Here is a 13047-nt window from a genome sequence, read left to right as displayed (position 1 = left end):
GAAATTTTAACGGCGTCGGGCTCGGACATAAATCTCTTGATGCCTGTCGGGCTCGAGCCGGGCTCGGTCACGGTTCCGTCGGACGCGGGCCGGGTTCGGACAGAAAAATTCGGCCCGATCCGGACTCTAACACACATAAAGGGTCAAATTCAAACACTCACTCACAGTTGGCCTTTCTGAACCCTAGTGGCCATTAGGAGACATGGCAGTGTCAGAGGATGCACTGAAGCAGGGTACTTTAGCCTACTTCTCCTCTCCCTGTAGTGCTGCGAAACTCTGGAGGATGTTCCACGTCCTGAACCCCTTTGTAATACATGTCAGATGTATACATATTTGCCAAGAAAGCTACTTGCAGCTACAATTCAGGTTATCAGCGCCAGTTTATCTAAGTCAGGCCTATGGCTCCTACTTTTTTTATATGCTTTCGGGCAAAATTATTTTGCAGATTTCTTCGATTAAAGCATATGACCCTACTCTAGCATTCTTAGTTCTCATCATGTCACAGTCATCTCTGTGCGGTAAAGACAACACAGTCTGCTTGCAGTGGACTTCCCATTTATCCCTTTCTATTTGCAGCCAGTGCCACGCCCTCCCGAGGCGGCAGGATAAAGTTCAACAAGTGTCCTTCTGCTTCAGACCAACCGCGGCACCTTATCAAATAGGGTCAACTCCTTTAATTCCTGAAAAAAGGATATCTGGATTTCCCTTTAAACGAAATATTTTCTGTTTTAGCCGCGACATATTCAATATAGGCTATTCAAAAAAAGTATAGTCACCTCCTTATCTTCGTCAATAAACTGCTTTCCCACTTAAGAGGAAGAAGAAGGCGTCACTTTCAAAGATGAAAGTCTTTTCCCACTGACTTTGTGAAGTAAGAGAGGGGAGCGAGAGAAAAAGACGGTGCGGACACATTCATAGCCTTCAGCATTTTCACGTCGACAGCCGAGGGCTCATTGGAGAGCGAGCTGGTCAGTGGGAACGATGGCTGGATGTTGTGTGTCGGCGGAGGAGAAAGAGAACCAGAGGATCAACGAGGAGATCGAGAAGCAGCTGCGGAGAGACAAGAAGGACTCTCGCAGGGAGCTGAAGCTGCTGCTGTTAGGTGAGCATCAAACCTGGAGGGTTACTCGGCTTTACACAGCCGCAGATTGTCTTAAATGCCTCACACATACTAGCTTAGTCCAGGGTAAGTGACACTCTGGGGTAAATTATAAATTGAAACTATGATCATAATGGGATGAAAACCATTGGTGCGTACATTCATCCTTATATTTTCTGCGCCTTTCCGGCCAAAATGCCACAAAATAATCTTTAAAAGCTCTTAAAAATGTTCCTCTGATGGAATACTATACTGCTTCCTGACCACACCTGGACATGCAGGGATGAGGGGTGCAGGTGAGACAGCACTCAGCAGCCTGTCAACTAAACTGTATTTTAATTATAATTCATTTTATAATGTAAGAATAAACAGACACTTTATAAGGGAATAGCCATTCTCTATATGTTAAGATGTTTAATGGGTTGGATAGATGTGACTGTGCATCAAAAATTAATGTCACGAGGAGGCACAAGTTTAATATCTAACTGTTCTCCGCATTTCTTCTCTTCCTTCTGGTCTCCAGAGCGCATGGCTTTCCCCGAACACTCTCAGGGTGTGCGCAGCTGCGCGTCCATAGTCGTGCCATTGATTTTACGCAACATGAAGAGTTTTGCAAGCTTGATTAATTTAGTCTATTTGACTCATTTAGTTCCCACCTGCCACAGAAATACAGAAAACAGTCACATGCGAAGAGAGATTTGACAGTTTAAGTTTTTATGTTGTGTGTAACGTTAGCTCGTTATCAGTCAGAATGTCCATAGTAACCGAAACTGACAGCGCGTTCATTTCCACCTAAATTCCCTCATATAGCTGTGCGTTGGTTTTTTTTCTGTTTGCTCCATGATGGACTGGAGAAATGTGGGCGTTTTCTCTTCCTCTGTTGAGATAAACTCCAGCCTCATCTCACCATTAAAGGGAGTAAAGAAAACATTAGTGAGAGGAATATATAAATGAGATGTCAATTATCAGTACATCCGATAGACAGACAGTGTGAGTTAACCTAACTGGGCTTTTTTTCAGGGTAGTTGTCCTGCTTCATGGTTGTGATGTTTAGACACTGTGGGGTATTTTATAGAGATATAGAGATCAATAATGTGAAGCTTCTGATGCTCATACAAGTTGTGCACTTGTCACATTGAAGGAGGGGTGCACAGCTCACTTCATGGTATGAGTTGGTAAGGATTAAGGCTTGGTTTGTGTGGTGTCAGTGATGTGTTAGAAAGCCATAACTAGCTGCTGCGGACACACCTCATGCAAAAGTCATGCAAATCCAGCCCTGAGTAGGACATGGACCCTAGGTTTGCCTCCACTGCTCTTTTAGACAGGGCTACACCCAATTTATTATAAATCCCATTTAATTTGCTTTGAAAATTGTTTTCTTGGCTCACTGAAGGGTATGACCCACGAACCATTGATGGAGAAGGTCCCTTTAGATTTTTTAGATTTTCCAGGTAACGCAGGTAAGTATTATAAGCAATATAAGCAAAGTATCAAGTAATCTGTAATCTTTGGCATTTGGGAAGTACTTTAAACATTTATTTACCTGAGTAACTCAGAGCTCTCAGTGGATTTCATTAGGATGGTCACGGTCAGGTCTCTGGAGAGGACAAGTGGGAGTGGAGCAGGAAGAAAGATCAACACGTACACATTCTGCCTCTTCTGTCCATTCAGTCACCAGACCTGCAAAGCTGTGAGACAATACACATGTGTCAACACCGCTCTATACTGCACCTGCACATCATTAGAAAAACAGAAAGAAAGAAGGAATCTATATAAGCCTTTATACGGACTACCAACCATGTAGTCATGTACTGTTCTATTTGAATAGATGTATCAATATTTAATATAAACAAACTAAAACTCATTCAAGCAACAAACAAACAAAAAACACATTGAGAACAGAAAACAACAGTCACGGTTCATGACGAGAGAAAAAAGAATGAATTTACAAAACATGGGGAAACAGGAATAAAGTGGATTGAGATTTATGAAATATTAATTTCTTGTTTGCAACCTAGTTTAGCATTATATTATGCAACTGTTTTTATGTTTATAAAGCCTACTGAAACAGCTAAGAAATTTTAAAATGGAACGTAAATGTATGACATAATTTGTTAAACTGTAACAGAGGAATATAGTATGCAACTATAGGGTACATTGACAACATGTATATATAATCTACATATATAAGGAGTTTACGTGTGATGGCTGCCATATAGTTCAAACTAAATCAATTTCTTGTAGTTTAGTGACTTCTTCTTTTGTGCCCTACATTTTCCTCCAAAGCCTCCCATGCCATGTTAGTTTCAGCTGCCAAAAAACTAAAGGCAGAGTGTGACAGATACTAGCAGTTCTCATCTTGGTGACATTAACATTCAGTGTGTGTGTGTGTGTGTGTGTGTGTGTGTGTGTGTGTGTGTGTGTATGCGTGCGTGCATTCTCTCAGACATGACAGTTTGCACAGGCTGAGTTGTACTCCCTATAGTCTCGCTTTGCCAGACCATCCACACACTGCATCCGGCGGAATTTCCTGCGGCACCGGAGCAATCCCGGAGGTGGAACGTCAAGGATATAGACTATACTCTCTGACAGATAAAATTATCTTATTAGTGGCGTGCCCCTTTAAGCATTTCAAATAATTTAATTTAAACAGTATTTGTACTACAAGTCATTCAGCAATAACATTTCATGTATTCATTTTAATTTTATTGGCGCTATTTGTGTCCACTGAGGGAGAACTTTCAGAGAAAAAAAAGAAATTGACTGATTCAATATTCATTGAATGAATGAAGAAATGTATTTCAGACATATCAAAAATAAACCAAACAAAACATCAAAAAGTAGTACTAATAAGTTAAATAAGCAAAACATTCAATAAACAATAAGTAACATTAACCAACATAGACATGTCTGAAAAGGAATTGGAAGAAGTATACATTTACAGTATCTCACAAAAGTGAGTACACCCCTCACATTTTAGTAAATATTTCATTATATCTTTTAATGGGACAACACTGAAGAAATTACACTTTGCTACAATGTAAAGTATTAAGTGTACAGCTTGTATAACAGTGTAAATGTGCTGTCCCCTCAAAATAACTCAACACACAGCCATTAATGTCTAAACCGCAGTAAACCAAGTACACCCCTATGTTAAATTCCCATGGAGGCAGCCAGTTATTTCAAGGATCCAGGACACTATGCATCCTGATAAAGTTCCCTTGGCCTTTAGAATTAAAATAGCCCCCCCACATCATCACATACCCTTCACCATACCTAGAGATTGGCATGGTTTTAGTTCAGTTAGCCTAATAGCTGGTTTGATTTGCATTGAGAGATGATTTTATGGAAAGTACCCCATGCCAATTAATGGCTGTATGTTGAGTTATTTTGAGGGGACAGCACATTTACACTGTTATACAAGCTGTACACTTAATACTTTACATTGTAGCAGTATAATTTCTTCAGTGTTGTCCCATTAAAAGATATAATGAAATATTTACTAAAATGTGAGGGGTGTACTCACTTTTGTGAGATACTGTATTTAATCCTACCTCTTTTCCATAACTCATAAATTATTATTATTATTATTATTTCATTTAACACATATTTATATCTTATTCACAATTATATTATAATATATAATATATACATACACATATATACATACATATACACACACACACACACACACACATAATCATACGTCAATGAACACATATTGCAGCTGTTAAAGCCCTCCTTCTTTCAAATAATTTTTGAAAATCATTGCTTTGTACCTTTTTTTGAAAAGGTAAAAAGGAGTAGCATATTACAGCCTAACAAATGCAAAGAGCTCAGTTTAGAAGTGTGCACACGTAACCCTGGTTGCTTTTTGTACATGATTTTTGTGTACAACTTCTGTACGACTTTTTACAGCATAAGTAAGTTGATTTATCAATTGTTAATCATCACATTATTGAATAATCAATCATGATATTGACATACAGAGGAATAATAGAGTCCATGCAGATCCTTTTTCTTTGAATACTAATGAACAGCACAGATCTGCTCCAAAAGAGAGAAACAAAACGAAAAGTCTGATGTAAGAGCCAAGGAAATTACTACATCAAATTCCACATTAAATACAGACCGGTCACAAAATTAATAAACTTAATAACCGTACATGAATCCTACAAGAGACCAAAAAAAACAGGATGCATACAGAGATAAAAAAAGACTGAGGCTTCTGAGCTCATTTAAAGCTCTCTCTCTCTCTCTAAACAATTTGCCTCCATCTCAGTGTGTACCTGCCTGTTTTTCCCAAACCCCTGTCATCTCCAAGAAACTTGACTTGTAAACAAGGTGCATTCAAATACAAACAATTTGTCTAAGCCTTGTTTGCTAAGATGTAAAGACTCAGGTATTCATGATGACATGCAAAACAGCCAGGAAACCAGAGCACTGCTGGTACCACTCAGTCATCACAGAGCTTTAACACACAGCAATTTCCAATATGCAGGTCTGGTGACAAACACACATTTGTTAAACAAATATTTTCATGAAAAATTAGGAACTTGTGCTGCAAGAACTAAAGAGGACTCTGTGTGTGTGTGTGTGTGTGTGTGTTAAACTATGATGTTATGACTTTTTGTAACTATGATGATAGTGAACACGTTGAGTCAGTGCATTTAGAATTTATTGTCCTTCAATGTAGTGGACTGGCTTTTTAACTACAGTGTGTGCCTGTTTGTTTGACTGTCAGTAAAAAAGTTGGTATGTGTCCCAACATAAACTGCTCATAGAAGACCTCAACAAGCTACACAGAAACAGACAAATGAGTGTAAAACTAAATAATTGGATTTAACCCTCACTGTATCCAACAGGTACTGGAGAGAGTGGAAAGAGTACCTTTATCAAACAAATGAGGATTATCCATGGAGGAGGATACACAGATGAGGACAAGAGGAGCTACGCTAAACTGGTCTACCAGAACATCTTCACGTCCATGCAGGCCATGACCCGAGCCATGGAGGCCCTTAGAATATCTTTGGCTGATCCCCAGAACCAGGTATTGTACAGACACAAGGTCAAACTGGGTCTGCTCCTTTTGTTATCAGTGAGAGCTTTTTTGACTCTGGAGTCCAGGTTACGTTTGCTTAATTTTTGCCAAATTTCTATGCACTAATTTTTGTCTTTGTTTAGCATCTTTTAAACTATTCTCACCCCACACGCATGGTGTCCTCAGCTATAAGTCTGACTTATCATTTGGTAAACTCAAAAAGCATCTGTCTGTGTGTCTATAGAGCCATGCAAACTTAGTCCTGGAGGTGGAAGTGGATAAGGTGGAGGAGTTAGAGCAAAGCCTCGTGGTGGCCCTTAGGAGTCTGTGGGACGACGCAGGGATACAGGAGTGCTACGACCGACGCAGGGAATTCCAGCTGTCCGACTCCACCAAATAGTGAGCATTAGACAAACAACTTATAACTCAATATCATGCACACAGAGATTCTACTCTCTTCAGCTCTGCCAAATAGTTACCACAGATATTACAGAGGGTAGACAAAATAACAGGAACAAATTAATGCCTCAACTCCAAAAAATAAGGTCTAGAAATACTAAACAGGTCCGTTCAACACCTCTCTGACAGTCTCCATTAATGAATAATTGAATCGGATGGCTCGGGAAAGGGAAGTTTGGGGTCCCCTGCTGGAGCTGCTACCCCCGCGACCCGATACCGGATAAGCGGACGAAGATGGATGAATCGGATGGCACTATGATAGGCAGGGCTGTAGCTACCTTTGAAGACACTGAGGTTATGTGCTCGGTATTGTTTTATACTGCAGAGAATTTACCTTTCATTCAGAAGTACACATGGTGGGTATTCTTTATGCTGATTCCTGTGTCTTTAGATTTGTAATTTTTAAATTTGACTACTTTTAGCCAAAAAAAATTTGTACCAGATGTTTTTCCTGGCAGTGAGGAGAAGGGTTTAAGCATTTAGACATTTATGTTGGGAGATAAAATGTATAAAAATCCACCCTGTGTATCTTGCTGTGTCAATCTGGCTGCCATGTTTTGTAAGTACAAAGACACGCTGTAGTGAGCACAGGAGCTGTCCCTGCTGACCACATAGATCTGATCATACCTGCTCCTAATGAAACAAAAATTAGCATTAATAAAGATCAGCTTTTTTTGTTAAGCTACTGATGATCCAAATAGAAAAGGAAAAGAAAAGCAACTATTTTTAGCTTGTAGTTGTCGTCTTCCATCCATCCATCTTCGTTCGCTTATCCGGTATCGGGTCGCGGGGGGAGCAGCTCCAGCAGCTAGTTGCCATCTTTAGCAATGCAAATGCAGTGTATACTACAATACACTGCAACTGTAGTATTTTACTCTACTAAAGCAAAACTCTTTCCCAATGGTTTCATCTCCCCCTCTATGTCTCACTGACAGTTACACATTCAATATCAATACTTAACTTAGGTGACGATGCACAGATAACTGCAGGCAAACCACAAGTATGTGCATTCACTCTGATATTTACTCTTATGATCACATCACTTCATTTTTATGGTTTTAATAGCCACATAATCTCCCCAATCCTGTTGTTTTCCTTTATATTTCCTCTCCTTGTTTTTCCTCCTTTTTTCAGCTATTTTACCGAACTGGATCGAATTTCACAACCCTCTTACATACCTGACCTGCAGGATATCCTCAGAGTGCGAGTGCCAACCACGGGTATCATTGAATACCCCTTTGATATGGAGAATGCCATCTTTAGGTGAAATATAGCATACCAGTATAGCAGGTAACGGCTTATGTATGTTGAATTGGAATAGGAGGCATCACAGGTAACGTTGCATACCTTTTCTGTTGTCGTTGGCTGTTATGGCAGGATGGTGGATGTGGGGGGTCAGAGGTCAGAGAGGAGGAAGTGGATCCACTGCTTTGAGAACGTCACCTCCATCATCTTCCTGGTGGCGCTCAGCGAGTACGACCAAGTCCTGGCTGAGTGCGACAACGAGGTGAGAATACAGCTCAACAGCAGATCATGTTCCAGACTCTGACCCTGTAAAATGCGTCTTTATTGTTGCTTCTTTCTATGCTGCAATTTTCATTTCAGAACCGTATGGAGGAGAGCAAGGCCCTGTTCAAAACCATCATAACCTATCCCTGGTTCCAGCGCTCCTCTGTCATACTTTTCCTCAACAAGACTGACATCCTCCAGGAGAAGATCATGTACTCTCATATAGCCACCTACTTCCCTGAATTCACAGGTTGGTTAGTTAGTGCTTGTGATGTACAACTCAGTTGCCAGTACATTAAGAACACCTAGCTAAAACTAATGCAGTCCAACACAACAATCCTGTAACTGCTGGCTAAATAATCATCTCTGTATAATGCAGTACAATTCAGTGACACCACAAACTACATCCTCCAAAATGATCACAAACTTTATGATCATTGTCAACATATCAACACCTGATTCAACAAAAACTGAACATTGTAACCTTCACAAAAGGAAGGAATCTATTGCAGCCCTGTTATATCAAACTGCAGTAGAAGTAGAAAATGTGTACTTCAAAGATTAGCAACCCTCCAACACACCAAGACACGTTGTGCGCTGAGAAACATTGGTAACACTTTCATCATATTATCACACATCTCATCATGTTTGTTAATCTTTAGAGAAAAGGCTTGACCATTTTTTTTTTTTGATCTTAAACAAATAATACAAAAATAGTTTCAATGTTGAATTTACTTAAAACATTAAAATATCAACCCTGAATTGCAGGACCTGAGCAGGATGCGACCGCAGCTCAAGAATTCATCCTGAAAATGTATCAAGAACAAAACCCCGACAAGGGCAAAACGATGTACCCTCACTTTACCTGCGCCACGGACACAGAAAACATCCGCTTCGTCTTTGTGGCCGTCAAAGACACCATCCTCAGACACAACCTGAAGGAGTTCAATCTGGTGTAAAGAGGAGTAGGAGGGACAGACATGAGGAGAGCCAAGATAGGAGAATTGCATAAAACAAAACTTTACAGTGCTTTTTTAGGCTGTCTAAACAGAGAACAATTAGATCCACTGAAAAGATGTATGGTTTCTTTAATCCAAAGGTTTAAATATTTTCATATTGTGCTTGTAACACTATGAACATGTAACAGACATACCCAAACTGTTTCTGTAGGTTGTGTCTGAAATGCAGTTTGTGTGTTTTGTGTACTGTAGTTTCACATTTCAGTCTTTATAGAAATGTGTTGAAGAAATGATACTTTGCAGTGGAAGAAGGTGAAAATTAGTGTGTAGTAGTATCATTGGCCTATTGTGTGGGCTACTTATTTTATTACTTTTTAAATACAGTTGTCAGAAATAGGATCCAAATATACAATTGTTGCTGATGCAATAGCTGTGAGAGCCCCTTTAGTCCTGAGTTTTGATTTAATATTGGTGCAATTGATGTCTAACACCGAGTCACCTGTGTCTGCTTTTGCCTACAAGTGCCTTATTTATTTGGGACAGTCAGCACAACCACTGAGTTTGTTTAGATGTAAATAGTCCAAATTGTGCTTTGGAAAACATCACTCAACTGTTACTTCTCAGGAGAAATTATATTTAGGTAATTTTAAATAAACATTTATAGTTACTTAATAAAGTGTGCACTTTGTGTGGTTGAGATTTTCTGGGTACACGAGATACAGTACATTTGAAACACATTTTATTTGAATACAAACATAAATGCCAACAGAAATATTTTGTTGTATTAATCTGCAATGCACCCCAACCCAAAAGCAAGTCTTTCAAATATACATCAGAGTAAACAGCAGCTGTTAATAATTAGCATTCATTTCTTTTAAACATACTTGTCTCTGCATAATTCATCAACATAGTTGGCATTGCATATGTGTGGTATAAAAACATAAAAATCACAAAATTATAATCTGTAGCGCCATAATACAGACTATTGTGTGAGGATGGCTATATACAGATAGGATACTATATTCGATCGATATACAGCATATTGACATGTCAGTACGGTATAAAAATAACATGCGGCTCTAAATCACACACTGAACACACACACACGTCTTCCTCTTGCAGATATGTAAAAAGAAGAGGCGAAAAGGAAAGTAAGTGAGAGTAAAAGAAAACAAGTTTGAAAAACAGTACAATTTTAAATAGTTTCCCTTTTATATAATCCTGTGAAAGAAACAGTGTACAAGATAAAATGTGCTACAACAACTATGGTTGATTTGGCCTCATTGTTATTCAAGCTGTTTTCTACCATGTCTCTTAGTAGCTGTTGTACCTTAACTAGTGTAGCTTCTACAGCTAAACACAACTTGAAATATGTTCAATAAAACTTAAACAGAATTAGTGACTCAATGTGTATGTGTTTGAGTATGGCACACTAAGGTCGAGCAGTAAGGTAGAAAAATTATCCACTTTCACCAGCATTTCAGACCCAAGCAGATAGTGATAAGATGTATTTGTAAACTCAAGACTTTGCGTTAGTTTTCATAAATTAAATGATTAAAAATCAATTATGTGTGTGTGAAAGGATGACCTCAATCAGAGTGATTCAGTGCGTTCGGAGCTTCTGTGGTAAAATAATGTCAGCGGTCCATTTATAGCACTTTTGTAAGCATGCATACATACACACTACTCACGCAGTCTTTCACCCGACACACACTAACAGTCCACATACATCCTCGTTTCCCACGACTCACACATGGAGGTAAACTAAAGTAGCATGCAGTAAAGAACAAAGGCACTGACACACACGGACTGTGAGTGTGTGTGTGTGTGTGTGTATCTCTTTTTTTTTTTTTTTTTTTTTTGAAATCATTTCTCGCTCTTCTTGACGAGTCAGTATTTGGGTAAACTCTCTCTTGCATCGTCCAATCTGTCAAGAACCCACTGAAAATAAATAAAACCAAAAGTTAGAACTCATTTATGTACAGTTATTTCTTGTGACTGCAGGTTTGACACAAACAGTAACTTCAGCAAGGATGACTCAAAGAAACATGAGTTTGAGTAAAATGGGATTAAAACAAGTGTGATGATATATAGACAGCAGATAACAGTCAGATATTTCTTTATCAAATTAACAATAAAAATGTATCTCTCTAATCTATATAAAAGCGATATATATATATATATATATATATATATATATATATATATATATATATATATATATATATATATATATATGAGAGCATCTTATTGTGCAAATGGTCAACATACCTTGGCTATCTCGGGAGTTTTAAAGTTTATGATCTTTCCAAACTCCTTGGCATGGAAGACCGACTTCACTCTCTCCTGCAGTACACAAGACAACACATTTAGTGCAATAATCTGCTAAATAATTATTTAAAACCTGCTTAATAATAAATAAATAATAAATCTGTAATAAGAGAAGTATCCTTAGGGGGAAAAACCAAGCGTCTGATGTGGATTTCAGTTGTAAGAGTTTGCTTTTGTACCTTGGCCTCGATGCGAAGTCGGCGGTTCTCTACAATCATTGGATCCTTGGTGAACTCTTCAAACAGATACTGCCATTCACAGGTCAGCTGGCCAAATGTGCCTTTGGTCACAAAAAATATTCCCCTGGAAAAGAAACCACATAAAAAGGGTTAGACAAAGCAACGGATATCTCCTTTGAGGACTCCATCGGTAAAGGATACAGTATACCGTTTGATTTATTTTAGCAGCTTTTAATAAAGAGCACAGAAATATATTCCATTTACAAACGCACAATAAGGATTACACTGGAATAAAAACATAAGTAAAGTAAAGATGATCTGGGATATACTGATGTTCATGGGTGTTTGTGAACATGAAAACAAAATGTAATGCTCATCTCAAACCCAACCCTAGCTTGAAAAGGAGAAAGCAGTCAAATCAGATGCCGAAAACACTCACCTCTTGGTGATCATGAGGAAGTCAGAGTCATTGACCTTGGCATGAGCAAAGTATCTGTACTTGGCAAAACGTCCATTCTCAATTTTCTGAAGACAGAGAGAAAGAAAGTGGGTCAATATTTAAACAGCAAGACAAAAAACCAACTCAATGTCTGAATTAGACTAAAACAAGAATGCTAATGACAATTTATATACAAGTGTGTTCAAAACATTTTCAAACAACTGCATACTGTAAATAAGCATGAGCTTCCGTGGTCCTCTGCAAAACAGTAAACAAATAATTGGATTGGTGAGGAAAGATGCGATGGAACAAAGACAAAGACAATGGCAGGTAGAAGGATAAATGTAAACATTTTATTGAGAGAAGAGGGCAGTGAATGACAGAATGATTAGACAAACTAAGTGATGAAGACGTAGACACATCTCTATGATGAGTTTCTTTTTACAATGAATCAATATCTAAACAATGAGAAGAAAGGTTAGCCTGTGAGAAAAGGATTGAGTAAGCTAAACAAAACAAAAAAAACAAAAAAAAAGTGATGGAGATAAACAACAAATGATAAAGAACTCAAAAAATAAAGAAAATACAAATCAAGTTAATAAACATCTGAAATACAAAATACATTAAAACACACTTTTTAAGAGCCATTTCTTTGGTTTGTTTAAATCTTCCAAAAGTAAACTTGAATCCAACTTGACCTCCAGTACAGACAAAGCACTACCGCTACACTACAGCTGTCACTTCTAGTTTTCCTCATCCCCCTCATCCTCTGAGCCAGTTCTACGCCATTCACTGTAGGCCAATCTCCTCTGTGGACATGACAAGAGAGAAGAATCAAGATCAGAGCAGAGAGAACAAGGGGAGAGTGGGTTTGGCCGTGTCTCTTCTCTATCAAAGAATAACTCTGTTGTAAGTATCCTATATTTTTTTTGCCTAAATACCAGTTAGGTTTGCTGCTGTCCATCTGCTTTGCTGTCAAAAGTGTCCCACCCAAAGTGTGAAGCAAATTTACATTCAGTCACAATTTATTC

The 13047-nt window shown here is 38.5% G+C and overlaps 2 protein-coding genes across 4 annotated transcripts in view; one reads left to right on the top strand and one right to left on the bottom strand.

The window, feature by feature from the left end:
* Positions 1 to 623: 623 nt before the first annotated feature.
* gna14a (guanine nucleotide binding protein (G protein), alpha 14a) lies at positions 624 to 9505 on the top strand. Its single transcript, XM_078250830.1, has 7 exons — positions 624 to 1102; positions 5965 to 6149; positions 6385 to 6539; positions 7734 to 7862; positions 7977 to 8106; positions 8205 to 8358; positions 8877 to 9505. Exons 1-7 carry the CDS (start codon positions 982 to 984, stop codon positions 9065 to 9067), a joined length of 1065 nt encoding a protein of 354 aa, XP_078106956.1. The 5' UTR covers positions 624 to 981; the 3' UTR covers positions 9068 to 9505.
* A 284-nt stretch (positions 9506 to 9789) lies between these two features.
* The window catches only part of vps13a (vacuolar protein sorting 13 homolog A), a 47238-nt gene continuing 43980 nt past the window's right edge, over positions 9790 to 13047 (bottom strand). For 2 of the 3 annotated variants that reach the window (XM_078250826.1, XM_078250827.1), the window contains 4 exons: positions 12017 to 12102; positions 11578 to 11701; positions 11339 to 11413; positions 9790 to 11008 (listed from right to left, as the gene is read on the bottom strand). In XM_078250826.1, coding sequence (XP_078106952.1) covers positions 10958 to 11008; positions 11339 to 11413; positions 11578 to 11701; positions 12017 to 12102 — 336 coding nt within the window. In that variant the 3' untranslated portion in view covers positions 9790 to 10957. Of the gene's footprint in view, positions 11009 to 11338; positions 11414 to 11577; positions 11702 to 12016; positions 12103 to 12347; positions 12826 to 13047 lie in introns of those variants that run through there. The other variant, XM_078250829.1, reaches the window with a different exon arrangement.

This window comes from Sander vitreus, chromosome 5, assembly GCF_031162955.1.
Source record: "Sander vitreus isolate 19-12246 chromosome 5, sanVit1, whole genome shotgun sequence".
Classification (NCBI taxonomy): Eukaryota; Metazoa; Chordata; class Actinopteri; order Perciformes; family Percidae; genus Sander; species Sander vitreus.
The sequence above is the reverse complement of the archived record's forward strand: the minus strand, read 5'-3'. Positions and strand labels throughout refer to the sequence as shown.